This window comes from Euprymna scolopes, chromosome 44 (assembly GCF_053919585.1).
Source record: "Euprymna scolopes isolate OS-2025 chromosome 44, ASM5391958v1, whole genome shotgun sequence".
In the NCBI taxonomy this organism is placed as follows: Eukaryota; Metazoa; Mollusca; class Cephalopoda; order Sepiida; family Sepiolidae; genus Euprymna; species Euprymna scolopes.
The window spans coordinates 56,277,633-56,304,462 of NC_136525.1; the positions used below are offsets into that span (position 1 = coordinate 56,277,633).

General features: G+C 34.9%; 1 protein-coding gene across 23 annotated transcripts in view; it reads right to left on the bottom strand.

Annotated features, from left to right (window-relative positions):
* Nucleotides 1–26,830, bottom strand: part of LOC145268857 (retinoic acid receptor RXR-like) — a 647,258-nt gene that overhangs the window by 277,471 nt on the left and 342,957 nt on the right. For 4 of the 23 annotated variants that reach the window (XM_080124562.1, XM_080124566.1, XM_080124554.1 and 1 more), the window contains exon 1: nucleotides 2–126. The exons of 17 other annotated variants lie outside the window; for them this stretch is intronic. In XM_080124562.1, coding sequence (XP_079980688.1) covers nucleotides 2–23 — 22 coding nt within the window. In that variant the 5' untranslated portion in view covers nucleotides 24–126. Of the gene's footprint in view, nucleotide 1; nucleotides 128–26,830 lie in introns of those variants that run through there. 2 more of the 23 variants (XM_080124571.1, XM_080124555.1) reach the window with 1 other exon arrangement.

Genomic DNA, 26,830 nt, shown 5'->3' on the forward strand with positions numbered 1-26,830 from the left:
CCTTTTTCTTCGTAAAAATTCATCTGTGATTTCTTTGCCTGTCTCCCACAACGACGATATCGGGGAAAAGATATCAGAATGATATCCAAACTTTTAGATATCAATTCGTATCATCGATAAATACCTTACAAAGAAAAACACGTGCTTTTTTTTATTATTATTATTTTGTTTGAGAATTAATTTAAACTTAAATTTTTTTATCTGTGGTTTATTTATTTATCTTAAAAACAAAACAACTTTTTTTGTATTATTAAATACAGAAAAAACTGGAGACTTTACAATTAGATCTCGAATTTCGAATAAATATATTCGTACTACGGAAAAAACACGCACACATAAAAAAAAAGTACTTGTTTAAAAATTCTTGCCATTTTTTTTTTAAAATTAAATGAAAGTTTATTTTTTTTTAATTTATAATAAAAAATAATTTGGATCTTCTGTATTGATTCGGTTCTATTTCGATTTTGAGATCTCGTCAGCAGTATTACGAAAGCACAAAAACAAACAAAAAAAAACAACAAAAAAAAACAAGTACTTGCTTTAAAATTCTATCCTAAAAACAATCAGTTTTATTGTTATTTATTTTAAGAAATGATTTTTATTTGTATTAATAATAAATTGGATCTTGATTGTACCCCTCCCTCTCTCTCTCTCGTATCCTTATAAGTAGGGCTGTGACAACAGCATATTCTTTTCATTGTCTTGACTCTTGAGTATATATCCGTTAATATCTTATGTTTTTTATATAAACTGATGTGGTTCTCGGTTGATTGACTGTGTCTTGTCTTACTGTGTCGGATATATACTTGAGGGCCAAAAGAACGAAAAGAATATTCTGTTGTCACAGCCCTACTTATAAGACACAGACACACACGAAGGAAAAAAAAAACCAAGTACCTGCTTCAAAATTCTACCTTGATTCATTAAAAATGTGTTTCGTTTTTTTTTTGTTTTTGTTATTTGCGTTATTAGTTATCAATAAATTAGCAAATAAACTGGCGATTTTCTTATTCGATCTTCAAATAATTATATTTCCGTAACAATTATGCAAGCTATTTGAAAAACAAGTGCTTGCTTCAGCATCCAACCCAAAACAAGCATCATCATCATGTATGATACAGCTTAGATTTAGAATGCCCCTCCTCAGGGGCGCTGACTTCTCAATCACACTTTTCGACCCTGGTATCACAGTTCTTGCAGTGGCAGATAATTAAATATCCTTATGTAAGAAACATTGGAGGGTCCCTTTTTATTTATATTTTTTTCCAAGATCTTGCTTCGGGTCTGTTCCGATTTCAAAATGTTTTCTTGTCACACCAATATAAGATTGCATTTATAAAAAAAACATGACTACATATGTGCATACATATTTCGGCTACATATGTGCATACATATTTCGGCTACATCTTCATTCTCGGGCGTTGGACGTAGACTCCTCAGAATAAATAAATCAATGCATCTTCCACAAGAAAAAAAAATAATACACGATCAGAACGGTTTATTTATTTTGGCGCTTCTACAGAATTGGGATGAAATTTTGTAGTCGATAAATGGAGTTTTTAGATAAAAAAAAAAACAATGGTTTCAACTGACTTTTTTGTTGTTAATTTGTAAGTATTAGTAATAAGTTACAATGGTAACTTCCAAATTATGCTGTCGAAATTATCTCAATATTACTGAATTATTAAACAAAACAACTTTAATCATATTAGCAGGTGAAAAATTGTCGCCAACTTGTTTAAATCAAAACTGAAAATTACCTCCTTTTTGAACTATGTGTCTTACGATCGTTTTCATCAAGTTCTATTTTTTTTTTCTTTAATAATTTTCTACCTTATCGATTTTCGTAATTTTTGGATATAATCATCTTAAAAATACGAGGAATACGTAGATAACATTGTTTTCTTGGGAAATTCAGTATAACGATTTCCGAAATTGCGTCCTATGCCTCCCCACGGGACAGAGTTAGACACCAGGGTCGTTTTTTAACGTGGAGAAAAGGTACAAAAATAAAAATTGTCTCAGTCGTGAAGGATTTCTCCTCCACCGAAAGAGAACAAGAAATAGAAGTGCAGCATTAGCAGTATCAGAATTTTTGTAGGAATTTTTGACACCCCTAACACGAAACTGCGAATACAATATAAAAATCTCGTAATTTCTCTGTTAAAAGTGGGTTATTTATTTTCTTTATGGATTATACTTCCAAAATAAACTATTACAGTTGTTTTAAAAGTAATAAAAATATTTTTATTTTTTTTTAAAACAGTAATGAATTTTCCGAACTCAATATTTTTCAATTTTTAAACTCAATATTTTTAAATTTTAAAAATCTATCAAAATTTTTCTATTGATTCTATTTTTACGATATTTTCAGGGTCAATGTGAAAATTTATGTTCTTTCCAATAAACCGAATATAATATTTTAGACAAACGTTTTTTTTAAATTCACGCCCCCCCCATTTTCACGCCCCCCCCCATTTTCACGCCCCCCCCCATTTTCACGCCCCCCCCCATTTTCAACTTTCTCTTAAAAAGTAAATAATTAATTTATGTTTAATAGTTTTATATATCACAAATTGAAGAGAAAAGGTCAATAAATAATATATTCAAATTTAAAACAAAAAAAAAAAAACAGTTTTTTAGAAATTTACCTGTAAAGTCCGAAGTTTAAAACCTTATTTTATAAGAACACATTTTTTCTTTTTGTCTTTTTTTTTTTTTTTTAATGAAACCTTGGTCCTTGCTCCTTTAATTGAAAAAAAAATTAGGGCTTGAATTACATTTTTCGAGGAGTTATAAGCTTAGAAAGATAGGGGGTCGAATAATTTACGCCTCTCATTTTGAAATGTCTATTAAAAAGTAAATAATTAATTTATGTTTAATAGTTTTATATATCACAAATTGAAGAGAAAAGGTCAATAAATAATATATTCAAATTTAAAACAAAAAAAAAATCAGTTTTTTAGAAATTTACCTGTAAAGTCCGAAGTTTAAAACCTTTTTTAAAAAAAAAAAACACATTGTTTTGTTTTTTTTTTTTTTTAAATAAAACCTTGGTCCTTACTCCTTTAATTGAAAAAAAAAAAATTAGGGCTTGAATTACATTTTTCGAGGAGTTATAAGCTTGGAAAGATGGGGTGGAATTATTCACTATTTTCACGAAATTTCTGACACTGCTAGTGCAGCATCTGTAGAACAGATACTACACTTTGATCTTGTCCCGAAGGCCAAGAAGTTAAAAAATAATAATAGTGTAGAAGCGCGTTTATCTTTATTTAAAAATATTTCTTTTTTTTTTTTTTTTTTTTTTAATTTTTTGAACTTCCGGGTGGTTGAAACCAGAGCAGATCCACATCAGATTAGCCTAAATTAAAATTTTATATCTAGGAAAAAAAAAAAAAAAAAAAAAAAAAACTCTTAGAATCGAAACACAACCAAGCCGAATCAAGACAGTATTCTTGCACAAACATTAACGGGGAACGTAGACCCTGCGTAAAGGGTGTTTTTATTGTTTTTATTTAATGATTGCTCCCTGAAAGCGTTTTCACTTTCTTCGTATATATTTCAGATTTTTTTTTTGATTTTTAAAAAAAAATTTTTTATTTATTCATTTTTTTTTATTAATCGCGCGTGTATTTAGTTTATTTTTATGATTTTTTTTTCTATTTCTTTGGGTAAATTTAATTCATACTTTTATTTCGTGCTTGTTATTTTAAATTTCTTTATTATTTTCTTCACTAAATTTTTTTTTTTTTGTTTAATTATTTTTCATACATATTCAAATAATACTCTTGCCTACCCCCTTTTTTGGCCTCAAATAGTACCTTCAAAAAAGTTTTCGTGATTAAATAAGCTAAAGAAAACCTTCTGCGCATGCGCTTTCAGGGAGCAATCATTAAATAAAAACATCGTTTACGCAGGGTCCACGTTCTCCGTAGAGTACCAAACTTTCAGATAGAGTTGTACAACAATTAAAAAGGGGCTTATCTTACCACTTTCCGCAGATTCACAGTAGACCCGATCTCCCGAAACGTAATTTTGCTTCCATGTCTTAATCAATTTGAACTTGTATTCAATACTGGGTACGAGCAATAATGACGGAAAAAAAAGTAGGGAGACAATTTTGAAATCCGGTTTAGCATAATTTGGTACTTGTACAGTTTAATCATGACATTAAAAAATAAAAATATCGAGAAAAAAAAAAGGTTATATTGTACGTATCCGTTTTGAACTGAAGATCTCCGAACAAAATTTTTTACTTAATTTGATCAAGTAGTTTTTTTTTGTTGTTGTTTTTTTTTTTACAGCGGAAAAACGTTTTTATGAGAGCGCGTTGAAGGCAGACATCTTGGATTTTTTGTAAATTTTTGTTTGAATTTTAGAACCATCACGGGGAGATAACTCCAGTTAAAGCGCTGACACTCCCTCCCCATCTTTAATACTAGCTTTTTTTCATAAAAATCGAACCTTTTGCTCGGTATCACAAATTTTTTTTTCGCTGTAAATAAAAAAAATCAAAAAAAAAACTACTTCATGAAATTAACTGAAATTTTTTTTTTTCGGAGAACTTCATTCCATAACGGATACGGACAATTTAAACTTTTTTTCGATATTTTCATTTTTTAATGTCTTGGTTAAACTGTACAAGTACCCATATTTCTCTTTAAGTTTCCGACTACTTTTTGATTGTATTTAAAAGGTAAAGCCTAAAGTTAATTTCCAAAAGGAAAAAAAAAAAATAAATAAATAAAAATTTGTACACGCGAAAAAAGTTCACGGCGACATTCGGAAGCTGACAAATTTAGTTAAATTTTGAAGTTAAATAAATTCATCGAAAAAAATAAAATCCCTTGAAAGATAAATATTAGTTTTATGGGTATATTTCAAAGATAATTAGTAAAGTCGTAAGATATTGAATTAAATAATAATAAAAAAAATACCTTGTTTGTACAAAAAAAATAGCTTAATTACATCCACCACCCCACCCCAAGCGAGAGATTCTGGCTTCGCACAAACAATTTTTCATTTGTTGTGATTAAGTGTGGATCCTACGGAAGCCCAAAATGTCAGAAAGTCAAAGGCTGTCTGAAAATTACGTCATGTAGCTGGAGGGAGGTAGGGGTGCTGGTTTTCATTTTTTCCCCAGCTGTGCATCCGTACATTCCTATCGTGAACGTTTGTATAATTTTGACGATTTTTTTAATTTAATTATTTTTCTGTGTTCCTGCTTTTAAATTAAAAAAAAAATTATTTTTCAAAGTTATATAAAAACTTATTCGCACAAGGAATATATTAGAATCTTACATATAAGAATTATGCGAAACATGTAATATTTTTTGCAGTTATAATCTTTTTGTGTGTACCTTCAGCATGACACAAAAAAAAACTATTTCCTAACAAAGAATGTTTTACTATTCGAAAATTTCAAAAATATAAGTAAATAAATAAATATATAAATAAATTGAATTTAATTTTAATAAATAGATATGTTTATTAAAACAAATTTTTCCACTTGCCTGGTCTTTTCAACGGTTAAATTTTAAATCATATATATATATATATAATCGATAGTAACCAGTTACATTTAGTCACTACAAACAGTTTCAGCCAATGAGACTTCATCAAATGACCCTGAACTATTCGACGTTATAGGAAAAAAAAAAAAAAAAAAAAAAAAAAAAGCATCAAATGGCTGTTTGTAGTGACCAAATGCAACTGTTTACCTTCGAATAAATAAAGAAATATTTTACTCTTGTTATTGAGCACTATCTAACAACCACGTTGAGTTCATTAGTTCCTACTTTTGAATATCTCAAGCCTAGAGATTACACACACACACACATATATATATATGAGAGAACCCTTTAAGAAACTCGTTTTTTATCGTTGATCACTTTCAGTTGAAATAAAGTCTGTCAATTTAGCTTGTATGCGCACTTCATCATATGATTAGATCACTCTAACAGACGTTAAAAACATTTAAAAATAAATGTTTAAATTTCAACAGTATTTCTCGTGGTTAACAGTGGCCAACTTGATTAAGTCCTTGTTAATGGAGCCAGAGATGGCTTCTGTTGCCGGGTTCGAATCTACTGACCGGTATTAATTGTGACTCCCTGCACTGATGATTCCCGAAAGGATGAAACTCTAGTGTCTGTGGGTATTTAATAATTATTATAGTAAATGAGATATATATATATATATATATATATATATATATATATATATATATAGAGAGAGAGAGAGAGGGGGGGAGTGAATAAAAAGATTAATAATTGTAAATTATGAATCAGTTTCAAATGGAAAAACAACCAAAATCAACTAATCGTTTCGGAAACGATGTTCATTTTATTAAAATGGACAATAATTATTAACAATAATTGACAAAGGTTTTGACTTCGAACATAATCTCATCAGTAAAAAATAGGGAAATCAACCATTCGGAGACAAGATACAGCAGCATGCCCAAAGATATACTAATTGAACTTAAAACAAATTTTTTCTAATGGAGCTCAATAAGGAATATTCGCCTTACTACAAAAATGCTAGTTTTATTTTGGTGTCTTAGGCCCCCTCCCCTATTTTTTACTGATGAGATTATGTTCCAAAATAAAACCTGTCAATTATTGTCAATAATTATCGTCAATTTGAACAAAATGAATATCATTTTCCGAAACAATCGTACATTCAAGCTGATTTTGTTTGTTTTTCCTTTTGAAACTGATTAATAATTTACAATTATTGATATTTTTACTCAATACTAATATAGCTCTAGAATACATATACCTATTGAGCTTATTATAAATCTACAGAACTATGGGCACTGTTCTTTTAAAAGTATTAATACATTTATTAATACATTAAAATAAACGCTCTATGTCTAATTCCCTCTACTATATATATATATATATATATATATATAATTATTAAGAGTTTCTGTTAATTTAAAAACGCTGAGCTAATCCTTTTGAAACTGATTAATAATTTATAATTATTAATCTTTTTACTCAATATTAATATAGCTCTATGATACATAAACCTATTGAGCTTATTATAAATCTACAGAACTATGGGCACTGTTCTTTTAAATGTATTAATACATTATAATAAACTCTGCTCTTTAGACTTCAGGTCTAATTCCCCCTCTCTCTCATTATATATATATATATATATATATATATATATATATATATATATATATTAGTGTTGCGACGATTAATCGGAATCGGAGAGAAAAAAAAAAAAAAAAAAAAAATCGAAAAATTTGGAAGTATCGGAATCGAAAAAATTGGTGCCTACTTCCCGATTGTCTTTTTTTTTTGTTTAAATAAAAAAAAAAATCTTCCATTGCTAGTAATAATGATAAAATAATAAATAAATTATTGATTTTAAAATACAAGTAAAGCTAAAATCGATAGATCATCCTCCAAAAGTGTAATTTTACGTTTAGGAAAATTTCTGCATATTTAACTTTTTTTTTTTTTTTTTTTTTTTACAGAAATTGGGGAAAATAACTAATAATTAAATATTTAGAGATTTTATAAAGAATCGGAATCGGTAAAAATATTGGAATCGTCCCATCACTAATACACATATATATATTACTGATTACTTAGTGTGAGTAGAAAAAATTAGAAAAAATAAACCAGATTGCTCAATTATAATATAAGAACAGGACGGGTTATCTTTGTATACTATATAATATTCAAAAAATCTTTATAGGAAAGTCCATAAATCCTTATTTTCTCTATTGATGACTCCTCATTCTACTTGTTCTTTGGTGGGTCAATTCGTGAAATCTGGAATCTTGATTGGATAGTATGCAAATAAAATACAATCATACAAATGTGTTGGGGTATACTGCAAAACAATCTCAATCATAAGAATGTGAAAGCTAAAATACAAAGTACATTTCAGATTTCAGAGATGTGTCATGGTTTCATAGACCTAGGTAGAGCTTTAATGTTAAGAAAAGGCCCTTACAACTCGTTTCAAATCTCACGGAACAAAGACAATTTGAAAATCTTTCATTTTGTGCATATGTTTAGGAAGTCACGATTTTTATATTTGGAAGGGGACATAAAAATAGTGCAAAAAGCTTCTGTTCGAAAGCGCGGGCAACACTCAAATTGCAAATTACTTCAGATTTCTACCCAGTCATGGCTGATGGAACACGAACATGCTATCCCCCATGGATTGAAAGGATTCCATTTGAAATTCTCTGCAGATTTCAGAGTTTGACAAGATATACCTGAAGAAGGTCGGAGATTATATTAACCGAAACGTTATAAAAATAACACTCAGAATGAGGACAGTAGTCGGAAGAATCCAATATAAAGAATCAATCTTCATCTAAAAAGTTCAGAAACATTTTTAGTAACAAACAAAAAAAAAAAATTAGAGCATGGGTGGGGGGGGGTGAGAGTTGGGTGGGAAGTGGAAGGAGGTGGCATGCAGGGTAGAGTTCTGCGACTCCACTTGAAACTGATTATCGATTATTGGTTATCTTCACTAAATACCAAAATTTCAAATCCATAAATTCTTTAATCGAATACTTTTAAGCGGAGGATTTTATTGATTATTTGGTTTTTTTCTTGCGTATACTTCGCTAACAAGAATGACCTAAAATATGTGACCGAAAATAAAAATTTTTTTATTGAAATCCTTTGAGATGAGAGATTTGTATATTTATTTATTTGCGGACTGTTATCCTCATCTTTATAGTTGTTATTTCACCACATTTCGGCTAACTATTCCTCTGGCCTTCTTCAGATGGTTAACCACGACGGGATAGGAATGCAGGGTCTTAACTATATTCTCAGCAATTCTTGCCTTCCATACTTGTTTTCATCTCACGTTTTGCCCAACTAATCCTCTGGCCAGCTTTGGCTAGGATTGAAATCACTAATGCTTACCTGGAACTGTAGAGATTCAACAACTATCCACTGTGCCACAGGCCCCAAAGCAGTGGATAGAGGTGTTGAATCTCAATGGTTCAAGGTCAGCATTCGTATTATATGGTTCTCATCTTGAGTGTGATTTTCAGAACTTTTCGGTCGATGTAACCTCCGACCTCCTTCAGGTGTATCTCGTCGAACTCTGGAATTTGGACGGAATTTCAAGCGGAACCCTTTATATGCTTCATGGGGGTAGCGTGCTCTTGTTCCGTCAGTCACGACTGGAAAGAGGTCCTAAGTAATTCACAATTGTATTTTTTGGTCGCCCACAGTGAGGATTGAACCTTCAAACTTTTAAGAGAATATCACTTTTTACAATTGATTTTTCCCAGTACTCTAACCACTGTGCCATGGGTCCTAACGGAACAAGAGCATGCTACTCCCGTGAAGTAAATAAAGGGTTCCGCTTGAAATTCTGTCCAAATTCCTGAGTTCGACAAGATACACCTGAAGAAGATCGGAGGTTATATCGACCAAAACGTGAAAATCATACTCAAGATAGTAGTCCTATGAATCCAAATAACACGAATACCCAATCCTTATCTCAAAAATTCAGAAATATCAAGGTGAGCATTATCTTAAGATATCGTTAACCCAAGGCAGGCCAGAGGATTAGTTGGGCAAAATGTCGTAAGACCACAACTATTGAAGGCAGTAATTATATAGTTATACGAGGATACAGATAAAAGACTCTGCATTCTTATCCCATCATGGTTAACCAAGAAGGTTAGAGGAATAGTTGGCCGAAACGTGGTGAAACAACTATAAAGATGAGGATAACAGTCCACAAATAAATAAATAGAAAAATATTTTTCTATCTTCATTTCTATTCAGATATTGATTAAGCCTTATTCTTGAGTGACTTTTTACCTTGATAAGTGATAACATTAATATTTAAACAATATTTAAAAAAAATGAACGTGTCTGTATCACTAAAGAGCTCAATTTTAAAAAAAATTTTTTTTTTTACACAGTGATCACCACTTATCAAGGCCCGGAAGCCACTCAGGGATAAGGGTTATTGCAAGTACATTACATTAGTGTGGAGATTTGATGAAGTGTTTAATTAAGGGGGCGGTTCATTAGGAATTTGTTAACATTGGACTTGAAGACATCCAAGTTGTAGTCCGGAGGGAAGCAGGCAGACGGAACAGAGTTCCACAGGCGTGCAGTTCTAAGAGAGAAGCTTTGTTCATGGAATCCGCGTTTTGATAGGCACAGATATAGAGTGGGGGAAATTTTTCATATTGGATTCAGCTAGACGGGTGTTTTTTGTGAAAGATTGGCGAGGGGGACCAGAGATTGGAGTTCAGACGAGCACCTGCCATGGAAATAACGATAAAACAAGGATAGGCTCGCAACGTCTCTTCTGTGGGTTGGTTGTTTTTGTTTTACGGCATATCAACCCTTTTCAGGTTATTTAATGCCGAATCCAAAGATTTTGAAGAAAAATTTTTTTAATAGAATATATTTGTTGTTTTCAAGTCGGTTTCTATTTAACCCATAGTTGGAACCCTAACAGGTACTACCAATCCGGGTCAGAGTGGACCTGGGAGCAATGGTAATTAAAGGGTGGCTCCACACTCCCCAAAGCCCGCAAGCTAGGGCCTCACCACTGGATATAGTTTAAGGTCATATCCAGGACCCCCATTGAGGGACTTTTACCCTCTGCAGGGAGGCAGTCGGTGTATTCTAATGCCCCACCGACAGGGCCCTCTTCTGTGGGAGAGAGGTTGCTGGGTAGAGAAAAGGGCATCCCCCACTAAGCCACGAAGTCTATTTTGTACTCTGTCAAGGCAGCTCAATTTAATATTTCCAGATTTTTTTTAACGGGAGGCATCTTTATTTGTGTTATAGACTTACTACTAGGATTTCAGAGTCGGAGCTGAAGGTTTTTGGAGGAATCGGAGTCTGGGACAGATTTTTTAATCACTAAAAGAATTAACAGTTTACATATTGGAATGGAAAACTTTAAAATAAGGAGTCAGTCAGAAGTTTTGAGAATCCTCAAAATCAGAGTTGTAATAAAAGTATACACTTTCTGATTCCGTAATCTTGCGAACGACGAAGTATTGGGTTTAATTTACTTTTTGTTGTTGTTGTTAGGAACTTAAGACTAGAACAGGTACTACACTTTGAATTATTTGCATAAAAATATAAAAAAAATACATTAAAAAGAAAATTAAGTACAAGGCCATCAAAAATGTGGTGAACATCCCCCCCCCCCCACAAAAAAAAAAAAAAAGAACGGTGTCATTAGTAATCCTTGATCAAATAAAAATGTCAAGCCTAATCTATATACGTATGAAGTTTTTGTTTTGTTTTACACAGGATTCCACACTTATCAAGGCCTGGAGGCCACTCGAGGATAAAGGTGAATGGGTATACATTAGTCAATGTGATTATAGCATGGTAAACATAAGTAGTGGGAATTTTGTAAATTGGATTACTTAGGGTGACGGTTTATCAAGAACTTGTTTATGTTGGACTTGAAGGCAATCAAATTGTAGTCAGCTGGAAAGCATGCAAACGGAAGAGTTCCACAGGTGGGCAGTTCTAACAAAGAAGCTTTGTTCGTGGAATCTACATTTAGGTCTAGGCACAGACAAGGAGTGCGGGAAATTATTGATAGCGGTTTTGGCCAGACGAGTGTTTTTTGTGAAAGTTTGGCGAGGGGGGGGGGACCATAGATTGAAGCTCAGATGAGCACTTGCCATGAAAATAACGATAAAGCAGAGACAGGCTCGCAACGTCTCTTCTGTGCTTCCAGATGTAGCAACAGTACTCCATCGTTGGCCGTACCTGGCTTTTATATAGGTAGAGAATTGCATCAGGAGTGAGATATCTACTGGAGCGGGAGAAGGATCCCACCATTTTTCCAGTAACCATGGCAATGGATTTGATATACGGGTTCCATTTCAGGTCAGGAATAAAGGTCAAGCCCAGAAGCTTGTCAAAACATGAAGCTTCCAAGACGAGAGTCATTCATTCCAGATTGGCATCAGAACGTAGATGATCTAGAAATAGAAGCTTGGTTACTTTTTCTATTTAAAATCATTAAAACAAACTTCTTAATATACTCAGTCATGCGAGCGACTACATGAAGGTTAACTGACTTGCATATGCCTTCGAAAAACAAGCATTCATTACTTATTCATTTTTTATGGTTTCCTATTAATGATTTCATTTAACTATTAAGCTGAATTCTATTTATGCATAGTTTTATATACTGCATAATCGCGTAGAATTTAAGATGGAAGCATTCTAGCACATGTTTTCCGTAGCGTCCAAAACATCAAACGGACAATTTTTAAAACTTTATTTTTATTTGAATTTTAGGTTGTTTCAGGTAAACGAGATCTCGTAATATATCTATAAGATTCCTATTCCAGTTTTAAAACAGATGAGTATCGGCTGAAGAGAGCTTGATATGGGTATCTAAAATGGTTTGAAACCGACGGTACCGATGATTTGTCTCATCAAAACTTTCTGTAAATAAAAAACATAAATAATACGCTCTTATTTTCGGAATTTTTCTTATAATAGAGCACTCTACTGGAATCCTTTTTTGCAAAAAATATAACATATATATATATATATATATATATAGACTTATATGTAATTATACTGAGTTCGTGAAATTCAGTAAATTTTCATATACCAATAATTTTGTAGCTATATATATATATATATATATATATATATATATATATATATATATATATATATATGGTGAACTTGTTGATATGTATGCAAAGTGTCTACCAAACTATTCTCAGAATATTTGGTCTATAGAGTTGAAATTTTATATATAGGGTATTTGGAACTGCTGCACACTTGACTTGATTTTTAGATAGCAAAAATTGCCGTTAAGGGGTCAAAATCGAAAACAAAGCAGTTGACTTTAGTAGGGTAAGTCGAATAAAATATTACTTTTGCTGTTACTTTTGCACATGTGCAAATATAAACATTCATAGTTCAAAGTGGCTTAATTTTTAAGCTTTCATATCCATCTGTCGGTAGCTCAGATGATCTGAAGAAATAAATAACGATTAAGGCTGGAGTGATAAACATTCTGGTTTCGATTCTAGCAGATGGTACCCAAGTCATATTTTTTATAACTTTAAATCATTACTATATATATTGGATAATAATTAATAGAGAATTTTTTTTTTTTTTACTCATGTTCACCCCTTACAAAACATATCACCACTTGGACATAAGGGGCTACTATTTGGGGCCATGTCTAGGAAAGATTAACAAGATATTTGTTTATGTTACATTTAAACTTCTGCATATCAGTACAGCCAGGGGAGCAGGCAGCAGAAAGGAAATTCCAAAGTCTGGCTGATCGAGGGAAGAAACTATTAGAATAGAAAGCTTTCTGGCGTTTAGGGACATCAACATTGCTAAGCGGGTTTGTCGGGGATACGTATGTCGAGGAGTACAAGTGAAACGAATTCATAAGAACATGTTCCATTAAAATATTTGTAAAACAGGCACAGTGATGCAACATTGCGGCGATGGGACAGGGGCTGGAGCTTAATTGATAAAGTGGGACAGATTAGATTGACAAATCTTTTTTGGACCCTATCTAAGAGGGAGAAACTAGGGGTAGAAGCACCAGCCCAGATGTGGCAACAATACTCTATGCATGGGTGAATGGTGGCCTTGTAAAGATACAGGATACTCTCAGGTGTGAGTAGTCTTCTAGCTCGATAGAGGGAACCCACCTTCTTTGCAGCAGCCTTTGCAATGTCCTCTATGTATTTGTTCCAGTTCATATTGTCTGCAAACGTTAGGCAGAGGAGTTTGAAGGTAGAATTCTCAGGTAGGGTGCTATTTGTCATGGGTATAGGGGGTTGGAGAGGCATCTTGTAATTGTTAAAGGAGAGCAGCTTAGTTTTACTAGCATTAAATGTCACCATCCATTTGCGACCCCATTCCACAATAGTCTAGAGGTCATTTTCTAACGATTCTGCCATTGTCTTAGATTTATGTACATCTGTTCTTCCCGGTATAACAAGAAATAGGAAATCTACAGGAATCAAAATATAATATTTATGCATATTTTTCATTTTTACACAAAAAATATTTGTTTAAAAAAAAGGTTTTCAGCCTTTGAGGAGTTGTAAAAAAGAAAAAAACAAACAAACAAAAAAGCGGGATAAAGAAAAATGATGACACTTCGGCTTAACCTAATTTTTCTTTTAATCTCCTCTTGAGGATTATGAGAGGGAGCAGATAAATAGGGAAGAAGGCGGGGATTTGAAATAATCATTATTACTACTCAGGTGGTCTTTTCTTTTAAGAAAAATACTCTTTAAATGAATGGATGAGGATGACCACCACATGAACCCAGAAAAAATGAAGCTGCAAGAATTTCTATACCTTTCCCTCCCCTCTAAAAAATAAATAAATAAAAAATAAATAAATAAAAAATAAATAAATAAAAAATAAATAAATAAAAAATAAATAAATAAAAAAAAAATTTTTTTTAATAAATAAATAAAAAATAAATTAAAAAAAATAAAAAATTAAATAAATTTAAAAAAAATCAAAATCTTTGGCTTTCACTGGTCTCTATATGTACGTTTGAATTAAAGTCAAAGACACACGTGATAAAGGTAATATTCCCGAAATATCATATGGAACTTACATCCGGCTGCACTGATGCAAGTAAGAATCTACATCTATACTCCTATATAAAAGTCACTGTGTGTGCGTGTGTGTAAGAGTTATTTCCTCATAGGTTCCGAAACAGCCGAGCCTGTCTTTTGCAAATATCACACAAAGCTAATTTATATGTCTGGTAGTGTTCTTAGATATGTTTTGTACAGAAATTCATCAGATAAGTATGAAAAATCGAAAAAAATTTGATCCTAAAGGAGTCTTTCTTATAGATAAAAAAGAAAGATTTTTACAGGGGAATATTTTATGTTAGACCAGCCAAGGGAGATAATAAAATTTGAGCAAATCATTTCTTCTTAAAAAAGCAGATTTATTATAATCTGGAGCTATAGTTCAGTGGTAGAACATTTGACTACAGATCAAATGATCCCCCTGTTCAAGCCAGGGTGTACCTTAACATTTTATTTTTTTCTTACTAATGAGTTCAATTTACAATAAAAGAGATACCATTACAAAAAAAAAACAACAAAAAAAAAACAGCCTCAATTGATATCACAAAAAGTCATTAAGAGTCGAAGAGATTAGAAAAACTGAGGAAGAACACTAACTAGACTTCCATTGAAAGAGTTCGGAGAGTATTAAAAAGTTTTTGCGAGGCATATTGCCACCTAAATTCCAGACCAATGGTCATAGCCATTTAGAATTCAATGGTAAGTAACTGTTGGGATAATGCAAACTGATTAGTAATGATTATCAAAAGAGGTAGAATATTCCAGGGAACATCAACGGTCATCACTGATGATGACTTTTGTGAAAACTCCTAGTGAATAAATAAGTTGCGTTAAATTATTTATAGTTTGGTAATGGAAATATGGGAGAGTATAAATAAGAATACTCCCGAGGAAAATGATAATCGGTTTAAATACAAAGGTTAAATATCGACAAAAAGACTGATGACAGGCTTTCCTATTTATTTGCTTCCTTCATGATGATGGAACTGTTGCATGCCGGTTCTTTTTTCCTCCTTTTCATTAAGAAAAAAGGAATGATTTTTGTCAAATTCAGTTAAATTACTTAGGTTTTTTTCTTTTTAAAAATTTTTTGTTACTTTTATTTTTTTTATTTTTTTACTTTAAACAAGGCATGTTGCTACTTTCACGAAAGGGGGCTACTATTTGGGATTGTATCTAACAGAGGACTGTGGGGAGTTGAGCAGCGAGATGTCTAATATTCATATTACATTTAAACTTCTGCAGCTTGTACAGTCAGGTAATTCTAAAGTCTAGCAGCCAGAGGGAAGAAACTATTAGAGTAGAAGACTTTCCGGCATCAAGGGATCTCAAAAGTGAAGAGGTGTGATTTTGTTGCTTGTCGGCGCTATGTATGTCGAGGAGGCACAAGTGCTAGGAGTTCAGTACTTTTATTATTTTAATGGAATAAAATTATTAAAAATTTTTTTTTTTTAAGTTTCTTTAAATCTGGATTGCCTTATTATGTAAATGTACTAGAAAGGAGACTTGACGTTGCCTGGGATTAACTGATGATCAGCAAATGTTTCACACGCCCACATTTTTATTGTCATCGAAGTCAGTGAAATCGCACATTTTTCAATCAAATCAAATCGATTGATTGCCTGCTCTAGTTGGAGACCCACCTCTGTGCACCGGGAGGAAGCTTCATATGCCTTGCTGCAATGAGAGTTTACATTATACTGTAGTTTACATTGCACTGTAGAGAACCTACTGTAGATTTTATGAAATTATTTTTATATATAATGTCTTGAATTAAAGTTTAAAATAAAAAAGTCAAATACCATGGTTCAATTGGGCTTTAAACAGAAATTTTCATTGCGAACATGCCCCTGTCATATCACAGAACCTACTGTTGATTGTATATGACTAGCCTTTTTGCTTGTGTGGTAATCAAACTTCTCAAATGCACTTGTGATGTTACGCTGTACAAGGTGTTAACTTTAGTCAAAACTGAACTTATTTCTTTCATCAGATATTTTTGATTATCGATAATTATTAAAGACATTCCGATACAAAAACCTATCTAAGAACACTGCCAGATACATAAACTACATGTATGTGAAATTTTATAAAAAATCGTCCCAGCCACTTCGGAGTCCATAGGGAACAAACACACATTATTTTATATGATAGATATATATATATATTAACCAAAACCCACCAAAATTTTCGCCAAAATATTTGAGTCCGTAATTAATCAAGGTCTTGTTCACCACTAGTTGCTATACTTTTGTGCAACCATCAATATGGATTTAGGCAAGCACGTTCCACTGCAGATGTTCTAACTATAATCTCTGAACGTATATACCATGTACTGGATAAAGCAGGGCAGGAGAGGGCAGTAGCCCTAGATATATCTAAGGCTTTTGATAGGGTACGGCATGATGGTCTTCTCATGAAAATCAAATCTTATGGTATTATTGGGCAAATACTAATGATTAAATTTTTAAATAAGAGAAGAATCAATTGAAATGGATGGCTCTCATCTAGGAGAAGCCCCATGTTTTGACAAGCTTCTGGGCTTGACCTTCATTCCTGATCTGAAATGGAACACATACATCAAGTCTGTTGCCAAGGTCGCTGAAAAGATGGTGGGATCCTTCTACCGCTCCAGAAGATATCTCACTACTGATGCAATTCTCTATCTATATAAAAGCCAAGTACGTCCAAGGATGGAATACTATTGCCATATCTGGGCAGGAGCTGCTAAAAACAGCCTATCCTGCCTTGACAGAGTACAAAATAGACTTGGTGGCTTAGTGGGGGAAGCCCTTTTACTCTTCCCTGCAACCTCTCTCCCACAGAAGAGACGTTGCGAGCCTATCTTTGTTTTATCATTATTTCCATGGCAGGTGCTCGTCTGAACTCCAATCTCTGGCCCCCCCCTCGCCAATCTTTTACAAAAAACACCCGTCTAGCTGAATCCACTGTCAAAAACTTTCCCCACTCTTTATCTATGCATAAATCAAAACGTAGATTCCATGAACGAAGCTTCTTTCTTAGAACTGCACGCCTGTGGAACTCTGTTCCGTTTGCCTGCTTCCCTCCTGACTACAACTTGAATGTCTTCAAGTCCAATGTAAACAAATTCCTGATGAACCGCCCCCTTAAGTAGACACTTTAAATCTCCACACTAACGTACTGTACTTACAATAACCCTTATCCCTGAGTGGCTTCCGGGCCTTGATAAGTGGTGACCACCTTGTAAAAAAAAAAAAAAAAAAAAAAAGAATCCAGGTTGTCTTTGATGGTCGTGTGTCTAAACAGTATGATATAAATGCGGGTGTACTTCAAGGGTCGATCCTTGGACCTTTATTCTTCCTGATATTCATAAATGACCTCCCTGATAAAATAGACTGAGATGGGTAAATTTGCTGACCACACCACGCTCTATAACAGGTATGAGGAGAAAAACGAATGAACACATATCCAAAGCAATGGCAGAAATCCTAGAGGAAGACATTCAATTTGTAGTGGAATGGGGTCAGAAATGGATGGTAACATTTAATGCTGCCAAGACTAAGCTAGTTTCCTTTAATCATTACAAGAAATCTTCTCAACTATTACTTAACCCTAACCCTAACCACCAATAGCTATGGCTAATGATACATTACCTGAAAGTACTTCGTTCAAACTCCTCGGCTTAACGTTCACGGGGAACATGAGTTGGAACAGATACATCAAAAGCATTGCCGCAGCTGCTGCAAAGAAGGTGGGCTCTCTCTACTGTGCTAGAAAGTTACTTATACCTGAAAGCATCCTGTACCTCTACAACAAGGCCACCATTCGCCTATGTATGAAGTACTGTTGTCACATTTAGGCTGGTGCATCTTCTACTAGTCTCTCACTCCTGGACAGGGTTCAAAAGAGTCGCCAACCTGATAGGTCTTGAACTGTTATCTAAGCTTCAACCCCTGTCCTATCGACAAAATGTTGCATCCCTCTGCCTGCTTTACAAGTATTTTAATGGTGGATGCTCCAACGAACTATAAGTCCTCGCACCCCTTCACGTAATTTCCCTCGACAAACAGCAAAGTCCCACAGTAGAGATCCCTAGATGTAAGAAAGCCTTCTAATCTTATAGTTTCTTCTCAAGAACTGCTAGATTTTGGAATTCCCTTCTGGTTTCCTGCTTCCAACTGTACAGACATGCAGAAGTTCAAGTGTAATGTGAATAGACATCTTGCTGCTCAACTCCCTACATAGTATGCGTGCAACTTATGTCCCTGATAGTAGCCCCCTACATCCAAAGTAGCTGTGCCTTGTTTGAGGGGTAAAAAAAAAAAAGAAAGAAAATTAGGCCATTGGTGACAGGTCTCATTCTCTGTTGACCAACTTATGTCTACGGTGCTGTGCAGTTCTAGGAGGTCTAAACTCCCAGACTTTACCTTCTCCCTTTGAAAAGGTGTTAGTTTATTGCTAATCACCGAGACTCTCCTATCTGGAAATGCTGACTGGGCTGTTCAGGCATTTTTAAAAATTTTTAACAAGCCAGTGGTCCTTCTCTAGGGCACTGGCCCTTCAAATCTGGGGAGGGGGAGGGGGGAGATACACATTTCTCAGTCCCTATTTATCTTCCCCACAAGGGCAAAGTTAGACACAAGGTCATTTTTTAATGTGAGAAAAATCCCATCTCCCCCCCCCCAAAAAAAAAAAGGATATTCTGGAATAGGACAAAAATTTTAATCGTTTCAGTCTTGAAAGATTTCACATAGACGGCAGAATATATGAATTTTAATACCAGAACAGATACAACACTTAGCTCCTATGGCATCGTTTTGGACTCTAGGCACAGCAGATAAAGGTGCTGATTAATAAAAGAATACCTATTTATTTGCTTTCTAGTAAGAGCAGATTTAGTTGGGTTTTTAATGTAGAGAAATTTCAGCTCCCAAAAAAGAGGCACTGTAGACTGGAACAAAAAAATTAACTTAGTCTAGAAGGATTTCTTACTGACCAAGGGCAGAAAAGATGAATCTAGTATCAGAACCGATACTACACTTTATTAAAGACATCTCATTGTATTATTTGATACTAGCATTGATTTTAGGTTTTTCATTTGCGTTCTGAAAGCCTCACTAGACCGAAAGAAAGCAAAAATGTAAAAAACAGCAAGGAAACAGATAGGTCAGAATGCAGATAGAGTAAAAGTGGTATTTTGGCGACTGCTAATGAGTATGAAGTAGGATAGGCGGAGGATGACAAACGACCTCCCATCAACAATAAACACTTCTGATGGCCTTGTGTCTAACTTGTCCAAATTGTATCACTATGCTTTTAACAAATAAATTTAAAGTGTAGTATCTGTTCCGTCACAGATCAGGAGGAGATATTTCCATAAACTAAAGACATTTAAAATTTCTTTCCCGAATCCTTGACTGAACTACAATCTTGCCTCCTTGCCAAACTTTCACAAAAAACCCACTCGACCAGCTACAACCACTATAAACAATTTTCTCCACTCTGTGCCTAAATCTAAACAGATTCTATGAACAAAGCTTCTTTCTCAGAACTGCCCGCCTGGAGAACACTGTTCCACTGGCCTGCTTCCCGGTTGAATACAACATAGTGGTCTCCGAAACCAATGTAAACAAGTTCTTGCTGAACCGTCCTTTTTTTTTTTTTTTTACATGGGTGTCACCACTTATCAAGGCCCAGAGGCCACTTGAGGATAAGGGTTAAATAAATAATCAAATTCTACTCAATTTACACCATTAACGATTACTACACTACCAACTTACATTTATTAACCCTTAACCTCGAGTAGCCTTCAGGCCTTGATAAGTGGTAACTCCCAAGTAGAAATACAAAATACTCATTTTGGGGAAGAGCTTAATCTACCCCCCCCCCCCACCGATGCATTAAAAGCAGACTTCAATTATAATTTTGCCCTCGTGGGGAGAAACAAGTAAATAACTATTTCAATGAATGTATATAATAAGAGTAGTGGTAGTGGTGGTGGTAGTAGTAGTAGGAGGAGGAGGAGGTGGAGAGTAGGAATGAAGAGGAGAAGGAGCAGAAATAAAGCGTAGGAGTAGAGTTAGAGGAAGAGAGTAAGAAATAAAAAGAATGAGGTGGGGGTAGAAGGAATGGAACAGAATAAAAGGTGTAGGAAGAGGAAACGTAAGAATAGGAGGAGGAGGAGGGAGAGATGGGGGAGGAGGAGGAAGAATTGAAAGAAGAGAATAAGAGGATGAGGAAGGGTATGAATAAAGGGAGGTGGAGGGGGGTCAAATATAATAGGTTTTCATAACAAAAAGCTTAAATATTTGATGAAGAGGATGATTTTTCGATGACGCATCTTTTAGATACTTCCATGTAGGAGAGCATTTGTCCGTTGGTCTGTCACGTTTCAGTTTGAGTAACATTTTTGTTTATTCTGTCATGCACAAATTTGAAATCGCATCGTTTTTGGTCTGTCACACACAAATTTGAGATAACATCGTTTTCAGTTTGTCATGAACAAATTTGAGATGGCATCGCTTTTGGTCTGTCGCGCACAAATTTGAGACGCAATCGCTTTTGGTCTGTCGCGCACAAATTTGAGATGGCATCGCTTTTGGTCTGTCGTGCACAAATTTGAGATGGCATCGCTTTTGGTCTGTCGCGCACAAATTTGAGATGGCATCGCTTTTGGTCTGTCGCGCACAAATTTGAGATAGCATTGCTTTTGGTCTGTCGTGTTTAAGTAAAAATCATCTTGAGATGCGCCCATGAATTTTCGAAAGACTATGTGCTGTTGGCCTGTCACACTGAAGTTTAAAATAACCTTTTGTTAACTGCATGTCGACTCAAGTTTTCGAATTATTCAGAGTGACAACACATTCTTATACAAGTAAAGGTCAATATACTTATTTCAGAATTGTTTTTTTTTTTAAAGAAAAATCGAAAAATACAAGGAAGAAATTAAAAACATTTCATATTTTTTGGTCGTTTATAAAGAAATGTCCAATTAGTAATTTCTCTTTATAACAAAGCAGAATATTTGAAGCGTCTGCATGCTATTTGAAATTGCTTAGCATGTGAAGTGTGGCACGCGTGCCATAGGTTGCCAACCCCTGTACTATACTATTTCAGACTAATGTACTAGTTTTCAATGAAGGAGGAGGATATCTCTTTGCTTATCATTTTTTAGAGGGGTAGTGAGGGTAGTGTAGTATCTGATTTGTTATCATGAAACCATCCTCCTAGGCATTACCTGCTTATATTTTTTATGGAGGTGGCGAGAGTAATGTCGCTCCAGACAAGTCATGAAGTCACTTGATGTAAGCAACTAAAAAAAAGCTAAAGATGATTAACACAAAGACAAATGTCAATCGACCTACTCCACAAAATCTCTAGCTACAGTAGAGCTGGAAATGTCTTTTCAATTATTAAATCATTTCTCTCTGATGGATTCATAATAGTGGTTGATGGGCAGAAATCAGAAGCTCACAGTATTAATGCTGGAGTCTCTCAGGAGTCCATCCATGGCCCAACTCTCTTCCTGATCTACATAAATGATCTCCAAAATCACATCTTAAGATCATTCATAGACATTTATGCTGATGACACTACCATCTATGGCAACATTTCAAAGGCCGTAAATGACCAAGTTCTCTCTTATTCTCTCTCATCTGATCTTGATCACATGGTGCAATGAGGAAAGAGGTGGCTGGTTAATTTTAATGCATCTAAAACTAAGCTTCTATCTTTACATCATCAACGCTCTGATTCCTGTCTGGCATCAATCGAAATAAATAGCTCTCATCTTGGAGAGGCTCCATGTTTTGACAAGCTTCTAGGTCTGACCATTACTCCTGATCAGAGATGGAATACGTATATCAAATCAGTTGCCAAGGCTACTGCAAAAATAGGGAGATCGTTCTACCACTCCAGTAGATATCTCATTGCTAATGCAATTCTCTACATGTATAAGAGCCAAGTATGTCTAAGGATGGAGTACTGTTGTCACATCTGGGCAGGATAAGCTGCTAGAAGCAGCTTATCCTGCCTTGACAGAGTTCCAAATAGACTTTGTAGCCTAGTAGTTTTCACTTCCCTGCAATCTCTTTCCCACAGAGATGTTGCAAGCCTGTTTTTGCTTTATCGTTATTTTCATGGCAAGTGCTCGTCTGAGCTCCAATTTATGGTTCACCCTGTCCTGACTTTCATGAAAAACACTCATCAAGCTGAAACCATTATCAATGATTTTCCCCCCACTCTTTATTTATAGCTAAACCTAAATGTAGATTCCATGAACAAAGCTTCTTTTTTAGAATTGCATGCCTGTGGAACTTTCTTCTGTTTTCCTGCTTTCCAACAGACTACAATATGGTCTTCAAGTCCAACGTAAACAAATTCTGGATGAGCCGTCCCCTTAAGTAATCCAATTTACCAAATTTTCACTAATAACGATTATTGCGCTATTGTCCCATTGACTACCTTACACCCATTAACTCTTATCCTAGAGTGGCTTTCAGGCCTTGATAAATGGTGACTCCTTTGTTATAAAAAAAAAAAAAAAAAAAAAGCTGTAGGAATTGTAGCCATATTTAGATGGTGCATGACTTATTTCCAGCTGTTCTCTCTGGTATATGTTCCCATGACTTGCTGTTACATTCAATAATCAACTTTTTACAAATGGTCCAATGGAATGACTGAAGTTTGTTGGAAATTAGAAAAATTTGCCCTCTGTATGCTATTGGTCAAGAAGCCAAATTTCAGTGTACAGCAGAACCCTGAGATATGTCATTAAAAATTAGTAACAAAATACAGTACAGTATATAATACATGTATATAATCCAATAACATTATAAATAACATTGTAAGGCAGGGCAAATACCATAACCAGGGGCTGGAAAAACATTGTATTCCACATTGTAACCTGAAAAACCATATCTTAGAGCCACCGTATCCAGGGGTTCTCCTGTAAACTAAACATTCAGGCTTCAAACAAGTGAAACATCCTTATAAATGTAGAATTATCTTATGCTAAACAAACATTAATCATAATAGAAATCATAATTATTAGATCAAATCAACCTAGACATTGAGTGAAATCCAATGATTCTTAAAAAAAAAACATACAAAACAAGTGAAGTATGCATGGTCCCCCCATGAGTGCACAGTGAACGAGGCATAAAAAAATGACCAACTTCAGCATTTGTCCCCACCCACCCCGTTTAGCCCCCAAAAAACCCAGGGGATGTCAAATCCTGGCGAAAATGAACAAATGGTGAAGTTTTAGGCCTTAACATATGTAAAAAAATAAATGACTAACTGCACCATGCAAAAAAAGAAATGACTAAGTCCATCATCTGTCCCCCTCCCCATCCATTTAGTCCCAAATGTCCAAGGCCTTAACACATTTAAATTTGAGATTAGCACCATGCAAAACTGGTAAATAGACATACACAGAAAATTTGGGATAAATATGGTAAAAAAACTGGAGTGTTTTTCTTAACCCTAAAAGAGCGCCTGGGGTACACCAAAGAGTTATTGCAACTTACATCCTACATATATTCGTATCTGCTGGAAATCTGCCCATATATATATATATATATATATACATTTATTTATTTACTGTATTATACATACTGAACACGCCATAGCTTATAATTTTACTTCCAATTTATACCTGTACTGTATTGTACTTCATATCACTTGTATCTGACAGCATAGATACAGCACTTGACCCTCATGCCATCTAAAATACCCAGAGCTTGGGCAACCACATTTTTAACTAAATCCTAATATCAAGCCATTCTGTAACGCGTAATCATATTCCTAAGCCAACATATAAATAAAAAAAAAGAAAAAAAATTTCTAAATTTAAAGGAAAAATATTAAACCATATCTTAACTCCTTCCAACTAACCTGTTGCAAATGTAGCTGCTTCCACTGCATGAACTTTTACTCACCCCCTCCTCCAGTGTTGTCAGCATACATACCCATCTCAGACAATTTTGTCAGGGAGGTCATTTATGAATATTAGGAATAATAGAGATCAAGGATAGACCCCTGAGGCACTCTCGCATTTATATCATATTGTTTAGATGTACGACCATCAAGGACAACCTGGATTTTTCTCTTATATAAGAAGGATCTAATTATGTATTCTTCCAGTGATGCCATATGATCTGATTTTCTTGAGAAGACCCTCATGCCATACCCTGTCAAAAACCTTATATATATATATAGAGCTACCGCTCTACACTCCCCCGCTTCGTCCAGTGACTGGTATATACGTTCTGAGATTACAGTTAGGATGTCTGGTGTGGAACAGGCTTGCCTAAATGCATATTGTTGGTCAGTCAGAAGTTTAGCATCTGTAAGGTGATGGACTAGAGCTTGGTTAATTATGGTCTCAAATATTTGGCGAAAAGTGGGAGTGGAAGGAGGCTAATGGGGTGATAATTTACTGGGTCAGTTCTTTTGCCAGAATTCTTGAAAACTGGTACTACAGAAGCAGTTTTCCAGCAGGCAGGAAAGCAAGATTCATTAAGGCATTTATTGTAAAGTTTGGAGAGAACTGGAGCTACTTTGGCGGTGCACTTTTTTAATAGCACAGCCGGGATGAGATCAGGTCCACATGCTTTTGCAGTGTCAAGCTTTCTTATAATAGCATGCACCTGAGCAGGGGTGATTTTCAGATCGTCTAGTGTGGCATTTGTCTGCAAAGGAAAGTCAGGGAGAGGGTGGTTAGTAGAGTCCAGTGTAGAATTGGAGGCAAACTGTCTGGCAAGCATGTTAGCCTTCTTAGTTGCTAAGCAAACAACCTCATGATTGTTGGATAGTGGGGGAATTGTTGATTGCCCATTATTTACTACACTGTTGTAGATTTTCCAGAAGTCTCGGGTTCCTAATTTCTGTGCTTCGATGCGTTTTTGGGTGGTTTCAGTAAATTCTCTCTTAGCTGTCGCTATTTCTTTCTTACAGTTATTTCTGGCTTCTATGTACTTCTGTCAGTTTGAACTGGACTTATGTCAGTTAAATTTGCGGTACGCGTGCTGCCTTTGCTGCACAAGTTGAAGTGAACTATTGGGGAGGGTGAGGTTTGCTATAGAATTTGTGTGTGGGAATATGTCTTCAATTGCCACTTTGAACCATTCAGTGGTCTCATTTGTGCAATGTTCAGCAGGAAGTGAAAAGATATTTTGCCATGGAGCGTCCTTGATGAGGTCCCTGATGGCTTCCCAGACAACCTTTTTATAATATCTCGTTGTTTTGAGCAGTGGCTCTTCAGTTTTGGCTCTAGAGTTTAGGACGATTTCAACCATTACCACTGCATGATCGGTGTTCCCAAGAGGGCTGTGGGCATTCATTAGTCATCGGGAACTATGGTCAGAAACTGATCTAGAAGTGATGCATGTTGTTCTTGCTGGTCTGGGAAACGGGTTGGAAACGTAACCATCTGTGATAGGGAATGCGATATAGAGAAGTTACGTGTTGTGGTACCAGCTGCGTCTGTGTAAGTAGAAAATCCAAGCCAGTTGCTGTGGTGGACATTGAAGTCACCAAATACATGCACTTGTGTGCTAGTGTCGAGAGATAGTGCTGTATCTATGCTGGCAGAAACTTTGTCTATTAGGGTACAGTCCTGGGTCGAGGGAGAGCGGTAGAGAAAATAAAAGTAGCTAATGTTATGTTGCATGTTAAGTCTAAAGCACATAAAAGCTTGATCGTCCGATTCTAGTTTAGTTTCTCTAGTTAAGGGGAGGGTGTTTCAAATGTAGACTCCAAGCCCATGCATATGTCTGTCAGAGTCCTTACAGCAGAGTGGGAGGTATCCAGGCATGTTAAAGTAGTTAGAGGGGATGGAGGAGTGTAGGTTAATCTCACTTAGTGCTAAGATATCCGGGTGTTTGTTAGGAGAAATGCTTCAACATCATTTAAATTAGTTCTAAGCCCACAGATGTTCGTAAATGCGAGCCTCAAGGGAGAAGGCAAGTTGTTTTTGTTTGAGCTTTGGCCTGGTTTTAGCGTAATTTTTTAATGTACTGTCATTTTTATTTTTAAGAGTTTCAGTTTAGGTAAGGGGTGCTCAGCAAGTGGTTATGCAGAATACTAGACATGCAACATAGGCAGATCATCAGCTGTCAATATTTGCACCCCACCCCTTGCCATTTAGCCCCAAAAGTCCCCAGGAGATGTCAAATCCTGATGAAAATGAACAAACGGTGCAGTTTTAGGCCTTAACATATTTAAATTTGAGTTCAGCACCATGCA